We start from the raw sequence: 23,435 nt of genomic DNA, 5'->3' as shown, positions 1-23,435 counted from the left end.
TTTCATTTTCAGTGACAAAGCTAGAGTCTTGTACCTTTAATATTTAATATTTATGAAAAATTTCTGAATGTGTTTAAAAAAATGTCAAATAACATATACTAGAAACAAAAGAAAAATATTTTTAAGGTATGCTCTCACTTTGTAGCTCTGCCTCTCCACAAACTCACAGTATAGACCAGGCTGGCATCACAGAAATCTACTTGCTTTGCTGCTGTAATGCTTAATTATAGGACTATGCTATCGTGCCCAGCGAAAACTTGTTTGTCTAAGGGCCAAGTGTGGTGCCATACACTTTTTAAAGTTGTGTTTATTTTATGATATGTATATGAGTGTCTGTCAGCACATATGTCTGTGTACTACTTGTGTTTCTGATGCCTGAGGGAGCCAGAAGACATTCCTGGGACTAGAGTTAACAGGTGCTTGGGAGCCACCATGTTGGTTCTGGGAGTCCAGCCCTAGTCCTTTGTAATAGCAGCAAGTGCTCTGAACTGCGGAGCCGTCTCTCCCTTAAAATGAGGGTTCTTTAATTGACTAAATCAAACATACATAAATTCATGGTACACATATGTAACAAGTCAGTGACACTGAAAGCACACTCTGATTCCTGCGTCTCTTTAGGGTGTGGTGTTATTGACTTGAAAATGGCTGGTTTTCCTAAAGGTTTCAAAGAGTGAGTGTACTTCAGACTATCCCTGACAGCTAATACAGATCAAAAAGCTAGCTTTACTATTCCTCCTGGAGCAAATCCATGTATGCTACACGTAAATAACCACATATAAGACAGACTTAACTGCTTGCCAGTTTATTCATCTCCAGAAAAAAGGCATGTGTCTGAATATTCCAGAGTCAGCCTATCACGTTCTCAGGAGCCTACAAGGAGAGCTGCAGTAGGTTAGTTAATGGATATGAAATTAGAAGATGAATTTGACCAGATAACTGGTATCCTTAGCCTAAGGTGTCTTTGATTGCTTCACAGTAGAACATTACTCATGATGGACTTGGATCCTCTAGCTGATGCCACTACTTCCTTAAGATGATGATGGGTAGGAAAACCAATACTATAGAAAACCAGTCAGGATCACAATGACTCATAAGTTGTGACTAGTAAATACACATGTGAAATATTTTATCCTCACAGCAATCATGGAAGTACCATTTTTCCTGCAAAAGTAGCCTGAACCATATTTCTTTTACTGACAAACCACAAAGCAGCCTCTACAGTCCTGAGATGTTCTGACAAACAAAAGGAATATATAGATAGACGTTTCTGAGTGAGGAATGGACTCAAAAACAGTATGGACCTCTCTTGAGAATACATAGTCATAGGGTAAAGACAGAGAAGTTATACAGAATCCAGTATGTTTTAGATGTGCCTTTTTTTTTTTTTTTTTTTTTTTTTTTAAAACTGGGGGAAAGCCTAGAGTGCATATGAGGCCGGAGAAGTGGCTCCAAAGTTAAGAGTACATGCTGTTCATGCAGAACACTGAGGGTGGTTCATGATAACACCCATGATATTGGGTGGCTCACAGCCACCTGTCACTCCTGCTGCAGGAGATGGGAAGCCTACTTTTGTATTCTGGGCACATGCGCGCACGCACAAGTAAAGATACGGAAGTATACCTGGGAGTGTGGTGACGGCTTCTCCATATGCTTTGTACCCAGTGAATGAGACAGATATTGAGCAGTGCATTGGGGTAAGAAAATATTGGCCTCTCGCTCATCCTCAGGGCTTTGTGAAATTTTGAGAAATTCTTTTGCTTTGAAGGACTGTAAGGTGACTTTGGATCTCCCTGGCTGGCACGGTATTGTCCAGAATTCACTGTCTTGAGCTGGCATAGGCCTTTCTCACATTGGTATATATATATATATATGGTTTGTTGCTGTCTTACATAGTCATTAAACTAGTTTTCTCAGTGCAGCACTGCCTAAAATAAAGCTGAGGTGCCTTAATAAGTCTGAAAAAAAAAAAAAAAGTATCAAGGCTGGGAAGTAGCTTAGTGGAGGAGCATTCCACGTAGTATGCCCAAGGCCCTGGGTTCGAGTCCTTGTTCAAAGCATGGTAGGAGAGATATTAAGTAAACAGTGGTACCAGAGGACACGAGTTTAGGTGAATATAGATTATTGAAAAGATTATAGGTGTTAAAATTAGATAAATATGGGATAGATGTCTTTGAGATGAATCTTGAGACTATTACATACTCTCTGAGCTTAATATCTTCAAGAAAAGAAGACCAGCTAAGTATGCTGCTGCATGTCTATTTCCTAGCCCTTAAGAGTTGGAGACAAGCTCATCAGGCAGTCAAGACCAACTTTGGTTATACAAGAACCTGTCTCAGGAAAAAGAAAGAACAAAAACCATCCTCTTGCCTCCCCTCACCACCCCCAATCAATAAAATGAATGAGAATTAAAGTAATACTTCCCAAAGCTGTGAAGTTTTAATGTATTTATTTGACATGCCTAATACGTTAGGTGCCAATAAATGTTCCTTTCTTTGTTTTAAAGAAGTGGTTTTAAATGATAAAAGACTTCTTCAGGGTTTATTTGTTGTAATTAATGCTGCCTTTTTGTAGCTGTTGAAAAGTAAAAATAAGGATTGTTTTACTTGGAGGAATAATTGTTGAAGAGAGAAAAAGTTGAGTGATAATGCAGACTTAACCATGAGAGTTTCTGTCTGAAAGCAGTCTGGGGACTGAGTAACAGACTGAAGAGCTGGATATTAGCAACAGGCTCGTCAGGCCATCTAGATCACATGTTCTTGGGCTTTTTGTTGTTGTTCTTTGTTTTAATGTTTTTATATTTATAAAGCCTTAAAAATGTCAGTGCTCCCAGGTCTAGGAGTTCACCACTTGTAATCCATCACCTTTAGGGCAGAGACAAGAGGACTGTGGATTCCAAGACCACCTTGTGCTATATATCAAAAGACCATGGTGTCAGAGTTAAATAAAAGTAAAAGCCATGAAACAGGTGCTGTCAGACTTTGCCCAAGGGTTATATTTTTCCAAACCTTACTTTATGGTTAGTTACAAATAAAGAATATGTCACTACAGAAACTTCCCTGCAGCCACTAGATGGCTCATTTCCCTGTGCTGGATGGATAAATGCTTCCAGCCACATCCAGATGGAGTTAGAATAAAGGAAGGATGAGAAATGTCTTTGCAGGGGATTAATAGGCTTAATTCTGAAAGAGATCCCTAAGTGTGTGATTTGCTGTTTTAAGATCTCAAAGCCTTGGTCTAACCAAAGAATTGGTGAACTACAACCCACTTTCTAGTAGTTCTTAAAAAACTAGCAGCTACCAGGAGTAGGTTTTACATTTATATATTTTAAAAATTAAGTAGAATGTTTTGTGAGACATGATGTGATTGAAATTTTAATATTTGTTTTCATTGGAGCTAGCCAAGCTTGATAGTTATCAAGTATGCTGCTGTCTCTGCCACTGTGGGAGTAGCTGTAGTAGGCAGCATACGGCCCCAAAGCCTATACTTACTGTTGGCTCTCTACTGAAAAGCTTATCAGCTTCTGATCCAGCCCACACTTTGTGTTTAATTGGAAGATACCTCATGTTCTATTTTCCTCTATGGTCATATTTTTCCTGAGGGTGACGAGATGTAGAAGTGGGACTTTTATGGAAGGAGCTGACATTGCAGATTTTGTGAGAGAGGTAAGAGGGTGGAGGGAAGGAGGAACATATTCAAAATCTACCTGACATCTAGAAGTTAAAATTTAGAGCTTCCAGAATGTGAGCAGTAGCTCAGTGGTAAAATGCTTACCTAGCTTCTGTATCTGAGCCCCGCATTTCAAACCCCAGGGAAACACACACATGAACATGCACAGAGGAGGTTCCTACCAGCAGTCATTGACAGTCCTGAGACGGATCTATCCAGAGTATCATGAGGACAAGAAGACAGTAGTAGACTGGAAGCAGTACTTCCTTCAGTACACACAGAAAACAAAAGAGGGAACGGAATGCTTTAGAATGTGGTTCTCCTCACCATCTGTCCCAGCCTTCTGAAATGTAGCAAGCCTAGGAAGATTTTTACAGTGTTTCCTTCATCCAAGAAAACTTTGAAAACCACTCCAGGTTACTTACTGTTCACTAATAAATTCCAAACAGCTGGCTGAAGTTGTTGTCCTTCTGGGAATGAGGTACAGGGTGTACAAATAAATTCACAGTTCCACATTCTAAATTATGGCACTGCTTAAAACATTGAAATGAGTCCTCCTGTAAGTATTGTTGTATATATTTCTAAGAATGCAGGCAAGATGCAGTTAAAACCAGAGATACAGAGATAATGATCAGTATTATACTTGCAGTTGAGTAACTCGGCAGTATAACTTATAACCTATTCTGATTTTTTTTTTTCTTCAAATATTAGGTGTCCTGGTTGCCTATGAAGGCTTGCCGCTTCATCTTGCACTGTTCCCCAAACTTTGGACTGAGCTATGCCAGACTCAGGTAAAGCAAATGATTTGTTTTTAGATGGTCTCTTGATTGGTCATCCTACCAAATAGCCAGGAATCCTCAGAACAGCTGGTTGAAACTAATTTACTAGAAATTAGCAAAGTGTATAATTAAGGGAAGTTCTACTTGTTGGATTTTATTCCAACCCAAGCTTTGTACTAGAGGATATTTCAAATAGGCTGTTGATGTTGGGTTTTTCATCCAGCTCAGTAGCAGCTATCTAAGATGCAGAGGCACTGGAGAAAGCAAGCTCCTAGCCCTCCCCACTCCCTTTGCTCCAGTGTCTCTCCCTCTCCACCACTAAAGTCTCCAGCAGAAACCGTGGTGCTTGACCCTGGCTTTACTTCTTCAGGGACCTCTTGCCCTTGTTTTCTTACTGGTCTTAATAAGAACAGGAAAGTTTTAGCTAAGACCAAATAGAACAGGAATGGCTACCGTACCCACTTTAAGTTTCAGAGATTCTACTCCTGGCCAGGTATGGTGGAGCATGCCTGTAGCTACAGCCCCAGCACATGCTAGAGCAAGAGGATAGCCACAAATTCAAGGTTAGCCTGGGCTATGTAACAGGCTGAAGGGAAAGAAGGGGTGGGCGGGGGTGTCTTAAAGCTGGCAGGCACTGCCGTAAGTAATGTTTGTAAAAACGTTGGAGAATTGGGAAGAATCTGAAAGCCAGATCTAAATCTAAAATTTGCCTCATTCCTTTGATCTGGCCTATTTTGATTTACTCCTGGTTGGAGAGTCCCTATGCCAGAGGAAAGATTGTGAACCTTTCTTATGTAGTTCAAGAAGCACTTCTAAAGTTGTCCCAGATTCCTATGAAGCAGTGGTACAGCCATTTCTTTACATGTTCACCATACTGGACCATACACAGAGATAAAACTAGAACCCTGGCACAGATGTAGCCTGTGGCAGCTCAGTGTCCAAGAGAGTACCCTAGTAAGGGGAACAGGGACTGTCTCTGACATGAACTCAGTGGCTGGCTCTTTGATCACCTCCCCCTGAGGGGGGGAGCAGCCTTATCAAGCCACAGAGGAAGACAGTGCAGCCAGTCCTGGTGAGACTTGATATGCTAGGGTCAGAGGGAAGGGAAGGAGGACCTCCCCCGTCAGTAGACTTAGGGAGGGCCATGGGAGGAGAAGAGGAATGTTGTTGTGGGGAAGTGTAATAGAAGACTTTGGAAGGCATTGATTCCACTTAGCTAATATGATAGCTTACTTAATTTTGAGACAGGGGCTCATTGTACCTCTTACTGTCTGGAATTGACTGTGTAGACCAGGATGTCCTCTCCTCAAACTCACTTCTGCCTTAAAATGCTGGGATTAACGGCATGTGTTACCATGCACTGGTTGATTTGGAACTGAATAGTTTCGTATCAGAGCAGATTTCTCCTTTTCCCCTCTGCCACTACTCTCTTTCCATAGAGGTCTGAGTTTTTATAGGAATGGGTGTTCTGTCCGCATACAGTGTGCATGTAGTGTACTCAGCGATCAGAAGAGGGCATTGTATCCTCTTGAGACTGCAGAGCTGTAGATGCTTGTAGGCAGCCGTGTGAGTGCTGGGAATTGAACCCAGGTTTTCTGGCAAAGCAGGCAGTCAGTTCTTTTAACTGCCAAACCATCTCCCCAGCCCCCAGCACTAAGGGTCTAAAAAGAGCCTGCCCTATTGTATTCCTTAGTTCTTGGGTAACCTTGAACTTACTGATTTAAACATGTTGATAAATACATGTTAAAATCTTGTTTCCTATATATAACACACACACACACCCACGTAAGCACTCCAAATGGAATGTCTGTTGAAAGACATAGTCTTGTATTTGAGTTACCCATGTGAGACAGAAAATCCAAAATTTAGTAAAATTTCCAAACATTAGGACCCCTGAATCCTGTGTAAGACAGATAGGAAAATGAAGTCACACAGTAAAGGTTAACTTTCTTTGGCAAATGCATTTTAAGTCTTAAAATTTGTCTTTTCTTGGTGTGTATGTAGTTTGATCATCTATTAGTTTATCCGTTGATTGTCCCCTTAAAACATTGATATCCTATTCTAGAAGGCTTGTTTTGAACCTTGTTAATGTCTGTCCTGGGCGATAGAGTAACATTTCTTTTAAAGTCTATGTTGATGGGGCTAGAGGGATGGTCAATGTTTAGGGCACTGGCTGTTCTTCCAGAGGACCCAAGTTTGATTCCCAGCACCCACATGGCAACTAACAACTGTCTTAACTCTACTTAATGGGGAATCCAACAGCCTCTTCTGGACTCTGTGAACACTGGACAGGCGTATGTGTATACCAACATAGATGCATGCAAACATCCCCAGCCCTCCCACATGTATTGAGTATGTTATGGTCTTCCTCGAGCAGATTGTTACAGTTCCCCCTGTAACTGAACATTGGACAAAGTCCCAGATGCTGGTAACTGTAGTGCTTTCTCCCCCTTTAGTCAGCTATGTCAAAAAACTGCATCAAGCTTCTGTGTGAAGATCCTGTCTTTGCAGAGTATATTAAGTGTATTCTAATGGATGAAAGAACTTTTCTAAACAACAATATCGTCTACACATTCATGACGCATTTCCTTCTAAAGGTATGTATGTAGTTCCGCTTAAATAATATATGCCTCTTACGTTGATCTTGAATTTTAAGACTGGTTTTGTGTGTGAGCACATTCTTAAGCATGTGTTGTTTCCCAGGTTCAAAGTCAAGTGTTTTCAGAAGCAAACTGTGCCAGTTTGATCAGCACCCTTATTACAAACTTGATAAATCAATATCAAAACCTACAATCTGATTTCACCAACCGAGTTGAAATTTCAAAAGCAAGTGCTTCTTTAAATGGGGTAAGAACTGTGCCAGCAAGTTCAAAACACACCTTAAGCAACTCTTACTTTTTCTTTGTTGTCATGAGTTTAAGGATTTTAAGGATCATGTATGATGAGAAAAACTATTTTAATCAGGTATTCACACTTAAAGCACACACTTTCCATTATTGAGAAAATAAGACCATATGACATTCAATATGTTAAGGGCAAGGAGACCAGTAAGAACTGAGATGGTAGGTCAGACCTATAATCCCAGCACTTGAGAGGCAGAGGCAGGAAGTGTGTTGGCAAACTCAAGGCTGGCTTGGTAGAGGGGTTCCACGTCAGCCAGGGCTAGAGTTCTCTGCTTGTTTATGGCTCCTAAGTAATCAGAACAGTCATGATTATAAAGGCAGCTAAGACTAGAGTTTGTTATAAATTCTCTAACAGTTGTAAAGTTGAACATTCCTGACAAGGTCCTTATAAGCCAAAACAGACAGATGACCAAGCTAATCAGGGAGTTCCTGAGACAGCCGCCAGAACTGAGAAACTGATTCTATGAAATAAAACCCACATTTCAGGTGTGCCAAGGGAGGTCTGGTTTTGAAATTACAATTTAAGTCTGAGCTGCATTATTTGGTTTCTGTTTTAAGTCTTTACTCTGGCCTACTTGACACAGACACAAAACAGTGGTATAAATGACAGAACTGATAGAATACTGTAATGTCCTGGTGCTGGTTTTAACATTATTCCACATGATTCCACATTCTGAGAAGCCAGAATAGATTCTTGGGAAATAAAACATCTTCATTTAACTGTGGAAGTTTTGTCCAAATGTTGCCTTCAGGATTTGAACTCTTCCTATCTGGGTTTTTGTAGGACCTGAGGGCACTTGCTTTGCTCCTGTCAGTGCACACTCCCAAACAGTTAAACCCAGCTCTGATCCCAACTCTGCAAGAGCTTCTAAGCAAGTGTAGGACTTGTCTGCAGCAGAGAAACTCACTCCAAGAGCAAGAAGCCAAAGAAAGAAAAACTAAAGGTTAGCTTTGTCAACCAAGTCATTGCTGGGCCTGGGGCTGGAAGGATGGAGCTGGAGCTCTGGCGCAGTGGCTGCTCTTGCTTGTACTGCACGTCCTTAGCTTTGACCTCCAGCACTATTTTTCTTAAAAAGCTAAAAACAAAATTGGTTCTCCTCATAACCACTCCCGATGTTTTAAGGACCTCTTTTGAAGATTTTTTTTTTTCCCTCACAGATGATGAAGGGGCAACTCCTGTGAAGAGAAGGCGAGTGAGCAGTGATGAGGAGCACGCTCTAGACAGCTGCATTGGCGACGTAAAAACAGACACCAGGGAGGCCCTGACCCCCACTAGTACCTCAGACAATGAGACGAGAGACTCCTCCATTATTGATCCAGGGACAGAGCAAGATCTCCCTTCCCCTGAAAATAGCTCTGTCAAAGAATATCGCATGGAAGGCCCATCTTCATTTTCAGAAGACGGGTCACATATCCGGTCACAGCATGTAGAGGAACAGTCTAATAGTGGCAGGTTTCAAGACTGTAAAGAGCTGAAAGACCACTGTTCCAAGGATACTACACTAGCTGAAGACGAATCTGAATTCCCTTCTACTTCCATCTCGGCCGTTTTGTCTGACTTGGCTGATTTGAGAAGCTGTGATGGTCAAGCTTTGTCCTCCCAGGACCCCGAAGCTGCTGTATCGCTCAGTTGCGGCCATTCCAGAGGCCTCGTTAGTCACGTGCAGCACCACGACATTTTAGATACCCTGTGTAGGACCATTGAATCAACAATCCACGTGGTCACAAGGATATCCGGCAAAGGAAACCAAGCTGCTTCTTGACATTAGATGTGGCATGTCTGCTTTCGGGTGCCCCTCCCCAATGCCGTTTGTCGATTCCGCTTTGTTTTGTGCTTCAGTTTGTGCAGTGCTCCTGCTTGAATGGCAAGATAGATTTATAGGCTTACTTCTCGGCCAGGCAGACTCCAGATGAAAAACTTGCATCTTCTGTGTACTTTCTAAAGGGCAATCAGATAATGGATATGGTGTATGTAATTAAGAGTTCACTTGTAGTGGCTTTCATTTAATATGGCTTTCTGGGAGAAACAGGGCTACGACCCTGTACGATGTAATTTAAACTTACAGCATTTTTACTGTGTATAATAATATGGTGTCCTCTGTGCCAGTTTTGTACCTTAAAATAAGAGAGGCAGATCGCCTCTGATCGCTGTGGTTCTTATTATCAAAATTAAGTTTACTTGTATACGGAACAACCACAAGAAATTTGATTCTGTAAAGAATCCTCTTTAGCTGTGGCCTGGCAGTATATAAATGGTGCTTTATTTAACAGAATACCTGTGGAGGAAATAAAGCACACTTGATGTAAAAATAATTGTTTTATTTTTATTGTCATGACTGACTGCTGTTCTGTGTACTTGATTAAACTGACTGTGATGACTTTCCCTTTGTTATGATGTAAGTTGTTTCAGTTTCCTTGGATGACTGCAGTCAGGAGACTGAAGCACAGGCCAGCCTGCTGTGTGACAAGTCCTTGGCAGTTCAAACAAGTAACTTACCATGCACATGTCTCAGCCCTCCATCCTAGTGTCTGACTGCTTAAAAGTCAGCAAGGAGAGCCACAGAAGTACCACAGTGGAGCCAGCTGGCCCTCACCTCAACACTCTACACCGTGAAAACGCTGGCGTAGAATGCAGGAGTAGTGTACTATGCCATTTATTGTCTTAAGCGTAAATCGACTGTAGCAATCAAGTAGCATGCTGTGACCAGCCTTAGGTTGGGGACCTTGACCTCACCTAGTTTCCCAGAGCAACACCAAGGGAAGGTGAGATGACACCTGGTTTCACTCGGCACAGAGGCTGGAACGCTTCAAGCAAGGCTTTCGAATTCTGCACTTTCATGACTTTTCACTCAATATAAAATAAATTAAGGGCCTTGGGAGACTTTTTAAGGAAGAGGAGGTAAGTAAACGGGACAGGTTTCTGCTTACAAAAGGATGTCCTTATAAAACCTAACTCATTCAAGCATTCTGGGTGGTGAGCTGAAGTAAACCTTTTATTTCTTCAAAGTGCTGCTTCTGCCAACAGAATTTCATATTCTCTTCTTTATAGACAGGAACTCCTTTACAGTCCAATTGTAATTCCGTTTGCCCCGGAGCAGGCACAAAATTCAGTGCAACTGTTGCATAGTGTTCTGGAAGGGGGGAAAACCAGGAGTTTTTTTATTATGACACCAGGAGGAAGAACTTGTCTACGCCAGCTTTAGTTTGCTGGCTTCCATATAGAAACTACATATACATACCTTCTGGCCAGTTCCTACATCTCCATTTCATGATGATCTTCCTGTTTGTTAACTGAAAACAAAGACATTTCACTGAAAACATTTCCTGAAATGTGCACAATACAACAGAAGAAACGCTTTTCGAGCTAAACAGAGTACAGGAACCAACGAAGAGCATACAACCCTGCCTTCCAGCTTATATGCCAGTGCTCTCCAATGTTCTTGGCAGCATTCACACCCAGGACAGAGCTGATGGGGTGGGGAGGCTACTGATAATATGGCAGCGTGGACCCTAAAGACACAGCTGAAAACAGCAGAGCTTCAAGTCTCTAGTACAAATGAGGCTTAACTGGAAATGGTAAGCTGCTACTTTTTGCAGAATGATCAAGTAAGGCTTAGTCTTTATCACTACTTATAAACATATACTATAGAACATTTTCCTTTTGTCCTACAAGGATGTGAGAGCGAACTCGTCAAAACCTCTACTACAAAACGTTAAAAACCCCATGACTGAGAGGAGCACCAGCACCCTCGCTGTAACCTAGAGCGACTTACCAGTTCCACGTACTCTCCAGTGATGTTCCCACCAAACATCTGGAATTTCCCTCCCTTTTCAGCTTCTAATACAGCAGGAGATTTGGAAAATTTCTGCACCAGCTAGCCAAACAAAACAAACAGGTTATTCCAATACACATGTCACCCTGTGTGCTTGGTAAGGAGCACACCACGAGCTTACATGGCAGATGAGCAGCTCACCAATGATGTAGCTGGGTTTTGCTTTAGTCTTTGCTCACAGGTAAACACAAAGCTTTCTTCTTTATAGAGGAGGGAAAGCTACACACACCCCAACTGCTGATACAGGCCACCAAATGTACCCATCACTGTTCCCTCAGGGTATTCAGAAGCATCACCAGTATCCTTGAAGCCCCTGCATCAAAGACAGCCTCTGTTCTTTGTGACGTACCTCCAAGACCATGTTCAGCAGAGTAGCTTAGGGCATTACTTACTTCTTTCACAGTGAAGATACTGTATAGCTGTTCTACTGTTGCATCAAACAGCTCTGTCAAGTGCAAAGCTACCGTGGGAATCCTCACACCCAGTGCCACCGGAGAAGCCTGCATCTCAAAATGAGAAAGACATTCCAAAGGATGGTGAACAGACCAAAAGAGACTGACAGGATGAGAACAGCATGAAAGTTCTTTGTTCCACCAGTGCTGGCCTCTACTCTGGAAACCGCTTGTTCCAATGAGCACCTTACCTCCATTCCACTCTCAGGCTACAGCTAAATACCTCTGATTGTAGTCAGACCTACACATAGAGACCCAGAACATGACCATGGGGTGAAAGATGACTAAACCTAAGACTAAAGTGGTGGTAATTCCATACATACATTCCTGTTCACCAATTCTAAAAAGTCTACACTCCTGATCCCAGAGAGTACAACATACTTTGATCACAATATATGACCCTCAAAGTCACCAGCTTGTGCTAGGTACAGTGGCTCTACTCCCAGCAGTCCTAAGTCTGACACAGGAGGATCACCATGAGTCTAAGGCTAGTCTATCAACCAATGACTTTAAAATAATTTTGCAGAAGCGTTTTTGCAAGCAAGCCTGCTTAGTGGTCTTGTCCATCAAGAATTAGAACCTCAGGCTAAAGGTGAGTGCTGTGGTAGGGAGCGTGCCCAGCACACACCAGCCCTCAGACTTGGCACAAAAAGCAGAAATCTTACATTCTGTCATTTCCACAAAAAGACAGCAGCATCTTAAGAGGAAATGTGGAGGTCAACACCCTGTCCTCTCTTCAGCCACCCAGGCTTCGTACCTGCAGTGTGTTTTCAGTGAGTTTCCTCTCAAGAGTTGGTTCCTGGGTTGCTACAGCTTTTGTTGGTAAAATCATTCCTGTTGTAAACTCTATAAGGAAATAGGAAAACTTATTAACATACTTCCTTTTATTTAAACTGGCATTTATCAAAACATTTTGAGGCTTAAAAATAACTTTTTACATACATTGCTGGATGCTAATTAGCAAAGGCCTTTTATTCTTTGTTTCAATGCCTTGCTTTACCACACTCCCTTAAAACGCAAATGTTTCACAAGTCTTTTCTAAATAGCTCTGTTGTGCATGATTACTAAAAGTTTATGATCCTCACCCACTGTCAGAACTTTGCTTCACCACCCCTCACAGAGCTTACTGTCAATCTTCATGGCTAGGATGTCTTGTGGGAGGAATGGTAGCCCCAAACCTGTGTATGCCAGTCCCTGGACACTCAATAAGCAAACTTTAAGGATAAGTTGCAGAGAAAGCTCTGTTGGCCACTTTGCCCAGCTGTCACCTCTAATTTTGGAAAGTAACAGCTTCACTTCTGTACAGTATAGGGATTATCTAGGTGTTATCAATACCTGTAATATCTGTGGTCACTTTCATCCATACATTCACTCACTCAGCAAATATTTATTAAGCACCTACTATGTGTCAGGCATTGTGCTAGATGCTGGAGATACAGCAGTGAACAAGAGAGACACCTTCCATGCCCTCATGGAGCATTTAGTCTAGCAGGGAAGACAGACATTAAACAAGTAATTACACAAAAAACTTTTCCATTCTGGGGGGTGAGGGTGTGTGGGTTTGTTTTGAACAGGGTCTCACTATGTAACCCAGACTAGCCTTAAACTTGTCAGTCCTACCAAAGCTTCCCAAGTGCTGGGACAAGTGTGCCACCATGCCCAGCTCAGGAAACTACTGACAAACTGATTGATGTGGTCGGTTATTATGGTCTTACCCACAACTAACTTTTAACACCCAGAGTACAACTTCTTCTGCACTCTAAGGATGTTTCAAGAGCCTGACTTGGGAATCCAGCCCTTGGTAGAGCATAACCTTGGGTGAATAGCAAGGGACCCTGGGGCTCACAGGGGATGCCTTCTTTACCCGTCTTAAGTGCCTTCAGGTACTCTCCAAGGGCCTCCCTAACCTTGGCGGCGCCTGTCGTTTTCATAAGATCCTTCAGAATATCCCCATCTCCTTTCTTTTTACTCACGTTCACCTACAAATCAGAAAAATAAAAACCTAAGAAAAAAAAATGGTTGAATGTATTCTCACAACACTGGGTCCTATTGATAACAAGGTGTGGACAGCAGAGGAAGGAAGTAAATAAGACGTACAGGCTTCTTCATGGTTGCAAAGGACCTAAGCCTTTCTTTTAGAGGCCTAGGCTGGTAGCCATGCTGTGAACATACTGAACAGAAGAGGAAGCATTTAATTTGCCTTTGAACTTTGGAATTGTCTAAGTACAGGAGTTAAACTGCTTGTGGCTTTATCTTGAGGAGGCTCTGGTATGGCAGACTGCGGCTGAGCATTTGTGAGGTATGTGGTCTGAACCATGCTATAAACACAAGATTCCAAAGACTTAATACAAATAAAAAAGCAAACGCCAATAATTTCTTAATACATGTTAAAATCCTATTTACTCTCCCCTGGATTAAAAATTTTTCATTATTTTACCTGGTTTTTAATGTGGCTAACTAGAGAAATTTAAATTGCATTATGTGGCATTTATGCTGAAGCCATTAACCAAAGAAATTCCCAAATAACCTGCCCTTGGGTTATCTTGGCAGCGAGGAAAATCAGCTAAGGAAAGGAAAGAAAAAATGATGGATTGAGAGCAGCAGAAAGGAGACAAGTGGTCTAGTATTCTGAACACAAAAGGTGCCAGTCTCAAACTACTGTAGGTCACGATAATTCTGAGTTGGGCTACCCCTGAACCTAACATCTGCTTTTCCAGATGCTACTGCAACATAAATCTTCAGATCTGTTTACCATGCTGCCAGAAAGCTGCACTGCTGACGAACTCCATAGCACCTGAGTGCAGCAAGCTAAGTCTGAAGGTTATGTCTGAGACAGGCCTGCTCATGGCCTCAGTGACCTTCAGGAAAAGTAAGACCTGAGACACGCTGCTTGCTCTGTTAGACAACTCTGCCAGTGTCTAGATTTAGATATTACAGATGCTGTACAATGGTCTTGCCCCTCAGAGGCAATGGGAAGGAGCAAGGCAGGCAGAGGAATAAGCAGGATCTTCTTAGGGGAACCAAGAAAGCCAGCCAGTCAAAAGCAACTGATTCATTAAAAGCCATGAGATGAACCCAAGAGGAAGTAGAGCTAAAGGCTGAGAAGTACCCCTATTAAGGGGAAACAGTCACATTCAGCAAGCCATGCAAGTGGCCTGAGCACTCCATATGCTTTGTCACCCTTAACCTGAATGCATCCCTGAAGGACTGAATTTAAGAGCATAGGCAAGACAGTTTAGCTGACTGCTGTTAGTCCCCCCCCTCCCCCCCGCGAGGTACCACGCCTGGTCCTCTTAGGCTAAAGCTTCTTAGGGCTTTCTCCTTTCCCCACACCTCTGCTCCACCTCTCACACCCCATAGCACAGTGGTGGACAACCCCCACAATTCACAACTACCACAGGAGAACCAGACGGCCCAACACTTAGAGTCAAAGCTTAACTAGACAAAAGGGGAACAGCCGCAGATACCTCAGTGTCATTGACTTCATTTTCTTCAGAAAGGCTGGGTATTTCAACCAATCCCTTGTGCTTTGCACCAGATACCTTAACTGTCCCTAAAATGAGCGAAAAATGAGAACAATAAATAACTGGTTTTATGTGAAAGTCCTCTGCTTGAACAGCTCATATGTGGCTCTACTTCCTAATGGGGGTGTGGCCACATCACTGAACAACCAAGACAGGGGCCGGCCAACAAGGGTACACAAACTGGCAGCCCTACAGGAGGTTTGTCTGTCCCCCATTTCTCCTGTCTCCTAGCGCTCTTTCCCAGGTCAAAGCAAGAAGGGCTATTGTGAGGGGAAAAGGCACCAAAGGGACAATGAGCTCTGACCGTGGGAAGCTTCGAAAGCTGTGGCTTGCAAAGTTTGTGCAGACATGGAGAAGTTGGAGTTCTTCCCAGGCTAAAGCTTCAATATCCTCAAGGACAACTCCTGGTCCTACCTGGAGATTTCTTGCTGTTTTAATTGCACATCATTTTCTTATTATACTCATCTGGAGGAGAGGGGGAATATTTAATACAGTTTTGCTCAAAATGAATACTGGGCTCACAGGCAGGGCCATGCGACTGGAACAGTATTCAGAAGCTTCCACACTGAGACACTCGGGCATGATCTGAGGGCATGTCAATGCCACAAGCAAGGTAAGAAAGGGTTATACCACAAACAGCCCCTTAGGAGTGGAGTTTATGCCACATGGGCATCAGGAGTGACTGACTTCCTCAGGGCCAGACCATCTGGGGTCTGGAATATATGTTTATTTTTCAAAGTACAACCCAGACTACATTCACCATCCACCGAGAGGAAAAGCCCTGAGACATGGGCCTGACTGCAGCAGAGTGCAGTCCAGCTCCTGGCACATACAGGTGCTGCAATCCACCTCAAACAATGTCAGCAAACAAACACTGGCAAAACCTCCCGCTAAGAGAAGCCCTCCCCTGGCTTGGACAGTGAGCCCAGGCTCCAGAAGTGCTAACCTGACTAGATTCTCTGCAAGAGTGGATGTAGGAGACAGAAACGCTCAAGTGCAAAGGTCAGCCCTGGGTCCCACCCACCTCTGCAGCCTGAGATGCCGAGGAGTGGAAGAGAACTCTGCAGGCCTTGAACAGTGTCCTGCCCACCTGCCTTTACTCCCTACCCTTGCCCTCGGAAGCCACAGGTTCTGCGGCTTTACGCCTACTTTGATCTCTTTACCCCCTACCTAACTGCACCCCCTAAGGCACTGCCTGGGATGCTGGGCTTCCAAGTCTTATCCCACAGATAAACAACAGGAACACCAATTGGCAGGGATGCTGCTCCAAAGACTGTTTCCGTGGCAGAAAGAAAGATGTTTCTTTCACCTCCTGGGTCTGGGGGCTCTACTTTCTGGAAGGGCAGCCTTCTCATCATGCAAAAAAGTGGTTATTTGAACCAAGGGAAATGAAAAGATACAGGACACAAGGTTCCTTAGAACTCCAGAGTCCTGCTACAACCTAGCCAGCAGCAGCCATTAAGAAAGCAAGTGACGGGGAATGGAGAGATGGCTCAGTGGTTAAAAGCACTGGCTGCTCTTCAAGAGGACCCCGGCTCAATTCCCAGCACCCACATGGCAGCTCACAACTGTCTGGTGTGTAACTCATATTCCAGTGGATCTGACTCCCTCACACAGACATATATGTATGCCCAAAACCAAATGTACATAAAAATAAATATATTTAAAAAAGAGGAAAAGAAAGCAAGTGACGTCAACCCCCAACTGGAGTGGCCTGTTCCTGGGCAGAGGGGAGACCGCTGAGTGCGTGTGTACAAGTGAGTAAGTGTGTACACGCATGTCACCCAACCCCGAACCCAGAGCCTTCTGCTAAGCAAGCATCCGGATGCTGAGCTACACCCCAAGCTCTTGGCTCTTTGGGACGCAGGAGCTTTTTATGTAGCTCAGTCTAGCCCTAACTTTGAGGGAATTTTATGGGACTGCTTTGATGTTTGAATACCTCCCTGACTAGAGACCAGGGACAGCTTAGTGAGCTTCTAAAAAACTATACAGAAAGCCTAACTCAAGGGCAGAGACCCAAATTTTAACACAATACAGTCTTCCATAACCAGATCTCTCTTCTTGTCCTCTCCTCTTCCCTGTGTCTGATCCTTCGTCATGTAAACAAGTATTAAACCACAGGAGAATTTGGCAAAGACAAGAAAACTACAAACAGAAATGCCCATGTACTGGTAAATATAAAGTGTGGTCAACCTATACAATGCATATTTAAAAAGCATAAAAAACTAAAAGAATGGAATGAAAACATAAAATGAAAGTAGTCAGGGAACTTCACACATGATAGGATTCTATCTATATGAATTGTCCAGAGGCAAATCAACAGAACCAAGACTTAGGATAAAGACCCCAAGGGAGGGCTGGCAAGATGGCTCAATGGGTACGGAGCTTTCTGCTAGAGCCTAGGGACTTGAATTCAGTCCCTGTGTCCTTGGACCTCACATACCCACCATGGCACACATTGCCTCCCCACCCCCAGCTCCCACATACGTATAATTTTTAACAAGACCCAAGGCTAGGCTAGCCAGGTGGCACAGAGCATGAAATCACTTGCTCCTAACCCTGCTGGCTTCTTCAGTCTCTGGAGACGAACGGTAGAACTGACTGCTGTGCGCCGCCTCCGCCTTCTCCATGTGCTGTGGCACACACGTGCACGCACGTCATTTTTTTTTAATGTGCATTGGTGGTTTGCCTGCATGTATGTCTGTGAAGGTGTCAGATCTTGAAGTCATAGACAGGCGTGACCTGCCATGTGGATGCTGGGAATTGAACCCAGGTCCTCTGGAAGAGCAGCCAGTGAGTGCTCTTAACTGCTGAGCTCATTCTCCAGCCCCATACATAATTTTTTAGAGCTTTTAAATAATTGAAAACTTCTGAGGGAAGCAGGCACCTAGAGGAAAGGTGCTCCAGGCGGCAGCTCCACAAGGCCGTAATCACAGATGCTGGTAAGAAAGGGTTCAGCTGAGAGAGTACTGCCCTTCAAGTACCTAGTTTGCTGGGGAGAAGCTCAGCCTCAGAACTCAGCAATTCCAAGTGCATCCAAACATCAGCTATTACTACTGCTGCTAATTAACGGGAAGACGATACCCAACGGTGTCCCCAACCTGCCCTTTCCAGGACCCCCTTACCTTTCCAGGCCAGCTTGATGTTCCACTCATAGAAGAAAATAAGCTTCCCTTTGCGGCTGCTACAAGAAGCCTCACCTTCCACCTGCTTCAACTCACTGATCTCACACCGGCCAGCCTCATTCTCCACAGCAACGCCAACCAGGAGCTCACGGAGCTTCCCCTTGGACCAAATGGTGGCATCCCTCTCTGTCCTGCCACACAACAGAAGGACAGATGAATGACCCAGCTGGTCTCCATCTGCCAGCCAGGGTGCTATCCAGACCCAGACCCGGTGAGCCCTGGCACTCAAGCAACCTAAAACCTGCAAATGTGCTTCTCTGATTAGGTTTCTACTAGATACCTTCTAAGCCTGTTGCTCAGTTTAAGAGACTTCTATTCACCATCAAATAATGGGTAATCTAAAAAACAATGGCCCCGGGGCCGAGGGTCCAGCAATCTCACCCACAGGAAATGGATGGGCTAAGCTCAGGCCATCTGTAACGGTGATAATCATTAACTTAATCACAGTATCAATTATCGAGCACTTCCGTATGTGATTTATCTTATGCACTCTTCCTAATGTTCCCTGGTGAGGTCCGTGTGCTAGCCTCGGAACCCAGCCTAGAACCCTGGAGATCGTTCTTTCAGGACAGCCGAGTCATTTCACGGCGCGGAACCGGGAACTGCCTCGGCCTCCCCCAACGCCCACCAGAGGCAGACACAAAGGGAGCAGGTAACTAGTGCCAACTGAGACAAAGCAGGGAAAGTGAGATTCAAGCCCCGGCCCTTCCCACAGCCACAAACACATTCCCGCCCCCACCCCCGGCCCCGTCGGCCACGCACGCGCACTACGCAGCTCAAGCTCCAGGAGGGCCGGGTGCGGGCGGCCCAGGCACAGCTGTCGCGGGGTGAGGTCTAAGTCCCTCGCGCGGCTCGACCCAACTTTCAGGAGGAGCCTGAAGCCGGCGGGCCGGGGCAGTCAGGAACCGTCTCCCGCCCCGGGCCGACGTGCTGCGGCGCCGCACGGCCCTCCCAGGAGCCCGCCCGCGCCCGGGGCCCAGCCGCCGCCCGCCGCACCAGTGCCAGTTGTTCACGTTGGTCCCGTCCTCCCGCTCCTCCACGATCCAGCGCGGGTCCCCCTGGCCCCACTTGGCCATGGCGGCGCGGACGACGAGGGCCCAGGAAACGGGCGCGCGCGGCGTTCCGGCCTGAAGGTTGCGAGCCGCCCGCCCGCAGCTCCCAGAAAGTGCCAGAAGTCCCCGCCCCGAGCCCTCGGGCCGCGGCCCGACCCGCCCCCCGCGGCCCGCTCCGCCCCGCACAAAGCCCGCCCCCTGCGGCCCGCTCCGCCCCTTGCGGCCCGCCCCGCCCCCTACGCCCCGCTCCGCACAGCCCACGGCTCTGTTGAGCCCCCGACGTGCCACGCACCCGGGCTCCGCCTCCTGCCAGGCTCCTCCCCCTGAGCCGCCCGCCCCCCGACCGTCTGGCCCCGCTGGCCACCGTCCTCGGAGGGGCGCTCCGCCCGCGGCACGTCCTGCGGGTCCTGCTTCCTGCCGCTGAGCGCCTCTTCTGGCTTGGGCGAACGGCCCGGACCCCGCCCGAGGCTCGCACAAGCGCCGGTCTCCGGGTTCTGAGAAGGCCTGTGGGCCACGAGGGAGCCGCGCAATCTCCAGGCGGAGCCCAGCGCAGCTGCTGAAGGAATACTTCACTTTATCCCTGCACCCCCAGGCAGCTCACAACTGCCTGTGACTCCGGGCCCCGAGGACCCAAACCCCTTCTGACCTCGTGGGCACCAGGCGTGCATGGGGTGTGTGTAGATAAACATGCCGACAAAACACCCGCACACAGAAGTAACTTTAGAGTCAAAACATGTACTGTTTACCTTTGGGGTCACGAGTGTCACAGCTTTCTAGAATCTGTTCTTTCCTTCCAGCATGCGGGGGTCCCAGAGGCCAAGCTCAGGGTGGCAGCTCTGGTGTCGACCGCCTTCCTCCGCCAGCCCCTACAAGCCCCACACTCTGGGTTTGGTCCTTGTTGTTTTTAAGATTTTTATTTTATGTGCACAGTGGTTCTCTGGTGAACCGCTCCTGTACGGAAACCTGGAGTGTGCACACGGACAGGTTTGTTTCTTTTCTTTTCAAAGAAGATGTGCTTTTATGTTTGACTCCATGTGTCTGTCTGAGGGTCGGCAGGTGCCTGTCAAGTTCAGGCGCGCCCTCGTTGCTTACAGGCAGTTGTGAGGCGCCGAACTGGAGTACTGGGATCTGAGTTTGGACCCTCTTTAAGAGCAGTATGCACTCTTAACCGCTGAGCAATCTCTGACTCCAAGATACCGTTTATTTAACAAATTTTATTTTTATGTTATATGCAGGGTGTTTTGCCTGCACTTAAGTGTAGGCGCCCACAAAAGCCAGAAGCGGGCACCGGATCCCTCCTACTGACATGAAGCTGCCGTGTGGGTGCTGGGAATCAAACCCAGGTCCTCTGCAAGCGCAGCCAGTGCTCTTAACCTCCGAGCCATCTGTCCAGGTTCAAAATCCTGCTTCTGAAAGTGTGAGTGTAGTTCAACTGTGTGGGGTTAGGTTTGAAGCATTGCATCTACTGCGGTAGTGGCCGGTCATCGGGAGAATCACTTGAACCCAGTGAACTCGGGGACACCCCAGGTAACAGTGAAAACCCATCCTAGAAGATGGAACTGCCTGAACAATGAGAAAGGGCTGCTTGCACCACTTGTCAAAACTACAAAGTGAAGCCAGACAGACTCTGAGTCAAGAGTCCAGCCTGGTCTATAGGGTGAGTTCCAGGACAGCTAGCGCTACACAGAGAACCCTGTGTTGAAAAGAAAAGACAAGACAGACAAGAAAAGAATAGAAGAGAAAAGTAAAAGCAAAATAATTCAAAATCAGCTTGCCTGCTCTACATGCTGAACTGTCGTGGCTGGTTCTCTGCTGTGAGAGACACTAAAACCAGCTTAGGAAGGACAGAGTTTATTTGGTTTACAGGTTATGAAGAGACCAGTGTTGGCACAAGACACCCCAAGACCAAGTTCTTGGCACAAAGGAGATTTATTGGCCCCAGGGGGAGGGGGGGGGGGGAATAAGAGACAAAGACAGGAAACAGAGCATGAAGGAGAGGGGGAAGGGAACAAGGAAGAGAGGGGGAAAGGGTATTTGTCACAGAGGACAAAGGACTGCCTCTGGATAGAGAGGAGACAGATGTGGCCCACAGGCAAACAGCAGTTTATAAAGATAAAAATGAGAAAGTGCTTGTTAGGGTGTGCTGTTTAGCTTTGATTGGACATGTTAATTAGGGCAGCCAAAGGGGGCTTTTGATTGCTGGCCTTGAGAGCTGGACCTTGCTATTCAGACTCAGGAGGAGGACGTGGCCAAATAAGGGAATAGACCTTGGTGGCTAGCTTCCGGAATGTGACCTAACAGTTTTTAGCGAGGCAGAGGGAATGGGGGAGAAGGGCAAGGCCTGCCGGGCTATTGTCCCTTCAGGTCACAATCCCTCATTGGAAGCAGCCAGGGCTGAAACCTGGAGGCCAGAACCTGGAAGAAGGAACGGAAGCAGAGACCCTGAAGGACCTCAACCTCTTGACTTGCTGCTGCTGAGGTCTACAACCTCAGGAATGATACCACCCACAGGGGGCCAGGCCATGCCCACATAAACCATCAATCCAGAAGAAACCCCCAGACACGCCCACAGGCTAATGTGATGGGGGCAGGTCCTCATTTGAGGACCCCTTTCCCCAGGTGACTGGGCTGTGTCAAGTTGACAGAAACTAGCAAGTACAACAGTTCCGTAGGCGCCCGTGTTTGTCAGGTCCTGGGAACAGACTGCCGAACGTGAAAGAGAGCTGGGCCATGGAGCGTCGACTCTCACAGGCAGGGAGATGACGGAGGACTCACTTCCGGAACAAAAAGCAGCAACCAGGGAAATGCAGCAAAAACACAGAAACTGGTGAGGAAGGTGGGGTGCGGCGCGGGGAGGGCGTCAGGGAGGCTGGCCTGGCTGCTCTGCTCCAGACTGAATGCCCGTGAGTTTCTGCATCCCTCCGGAAACACGCGGAGACAAGCTCAGACTTCCAGTGGGAGACGGCATCGGAGAAAGCCTTCCTCCGTTTTGAGTGTTGATCTTTATTCTTATTGGTGTGTATTTGTGTGGGGCAGGTGGGCCACTGTGCCGAGCTGGAGTTTCTGGTATAGCCTCTCTGGAAGCCTGGAACTGACCAGGGCCCCCAAGAAGAGCGAGCTCTCTCAACCACTGAGCCATCTTCTCCAGACCCGTTTCAGTGACTGAATTTTTATTTTATTTTTACTTGTAGCCCAGGCTAGCCTCCTGCTTCTACCTCCTAAGCATGTCCTGGGAAGACGGCTGTGAGGCTTATAAGCTTTTCTGTTTAGCCACTATTTCTGCAAGTCACGAAGCCTGTCACTTCCTTCTGCAGGTCTCCACCTCTAGGAACCCCTAGAGACCAAACTTCCTTTTCTGACAGTCACTGCTCTAGAAATTTGCTGGAGATTATTATTATCATTATTTTATGTGTATTGTTGTTATTTTTAAAGTGTATGTTATGTGTCGGCGTATGAAGAGGGCAGAGGGGTGTCAGACCCCCTAGAGGTACAGGCAGTTGTGCGCTGAGGTGGGTGCTGGGAATCGAACTTGGGTCCTTCTGCAAGAGCAGAGTGTGTTCTTAACCTCCGAGACATCTCTGCAGCCCCGCATTATTACTGGTTTCCGAGACAGGGTTTCTCTGTGTAGCCCTGTCTGTCCTGGAACGCACTGTGGCCTGTGCTGACCCTGGCTTTAATGTTCTTCGCTGGCACTGCCACCCATGAGCCACCTGCAAGGAGGACTCGCTCCGCGTGTTTCCTGGGCAAGTGTGACGCGCACGTGTAAGACACGCTCCGCCTTCCTTAGTCTGTCTTCCTTACGGGTCCATCTCAGCGAGGCGCAGCTCCCGTTCATGCCAAGCAACAGCAGTTAAATAACGCCGAACAGGACAGTCTTTGATTTCCCTCGCGTGGAACAGCACGCGCGGGGGTGGGGGACACTGCGGTCCTCCTGGATGGACTTAGGTCAGCAGCCCCCTAGCCCCCTCCTCCCGGCTGGTCGCTGGTCGTCAGTCTCCGGCGAGACATTTCCAGTCTCAGCCAGCAGGCCCGCGGTCGAGA

The 23,435-nt window shown here is 46.2% G+C and overlaps 2 protein-coding genes across 3 annotated transcripts in view; one reads left to right on the top strand and one right to left on the bottom strand.

Annotated features, from left to right (window-relative positions):
- The window catches only part of Usp34 (ubiquitin specific peptidase 34), a 185,071-nt gene extending 175,328 nt beyond the window's left edge, over positions 1 to 9,743 (top strand). Inside the window, 5 exon segments of the mRNA XM_055628770.1 lie at positions 4,378 to 4,457; positions 6,902 to 7,042; positions 7,149 to 7,292; positions 8,133 to 8,292; positions 8,507 to 9,743. Of these exon segments, the coding sequence (XP_055484745.1) occupies positions 4,378 to 4,457; positions 6,902 to 7,042; positions 7,149 to 7,292; positions 8,133 to 8,292; positions 8,507 to 9,111 (1,130 nt within the window). The 3' untranslated portion in view covers positions 9,112 to 9,743.
- Positions 9,214 to 19,516, bottom strand: LOC129692430 (activator of 90 kDa heat shock protein ATPase homolog 2). 2 transcript variants are annotated; one of them, XR_008722701.1, is made up of 10 exons: positions 19,339 to 19,516; positions 18,283 to 18,473; positions 15,101 to 15,186; positions 13,498 to 13,612; positions 12,391 to 12,479; positions 11,574 to 11,681; positions 11,122 to 11,223; positions 10,588 to 10,639; positions 10,083 to 10,479; positions 9,214 to 9,287 (listed from the first exon to the last, which is right to left on the bottom strand). XR_008722701.1 is itself a non-coding variant. In XM_055628771.1 (9 exons), the coding sequence occupies exons 1-9, from the start codon at positions 19,416 to 19,418 to the stop codon at positions 10,307 to 10,309; spliced, it is 996 nt and encodes a 331-aa protein (XP_055484746.1). In that variant the 5' UTR covers positions 19,419 to 19,516; the 3' UTR covers positions 9,721 to 10,306. The 2 variants fall into 2 exon arrangements, 1 of the variants encoding a protein (XP_055484746.1); XM_055628771.1 differs by lacking the exon at positions 9,214 to 9,287 and having other exon boundaries at positions 9,721 to 10,479.
- Between the last annotated feature and the right edge of the window lie 3,919 nt (positions 19,517 to 23,435).

The sequence above is a fragment of the Psammomys obesus genome, unplaced genomic scaffold (assembly GCF_907164565.1).
Source record: "Psammomys obesus unplaced genomic scaffold, mPsaObe1.curated_primary_1811, whole genome shotgun sequence".
NCBI lineage: Eukaryota > Metazoa > Chordata > Mammalia > Rodentia > Muridae > Psammomys > Psammomys obesus.
The sequence above is the reverse complement of the archived record's forward strand: the minus strand, read 5'-3'. Positions and strand labels throughout refer to the sequence as shown.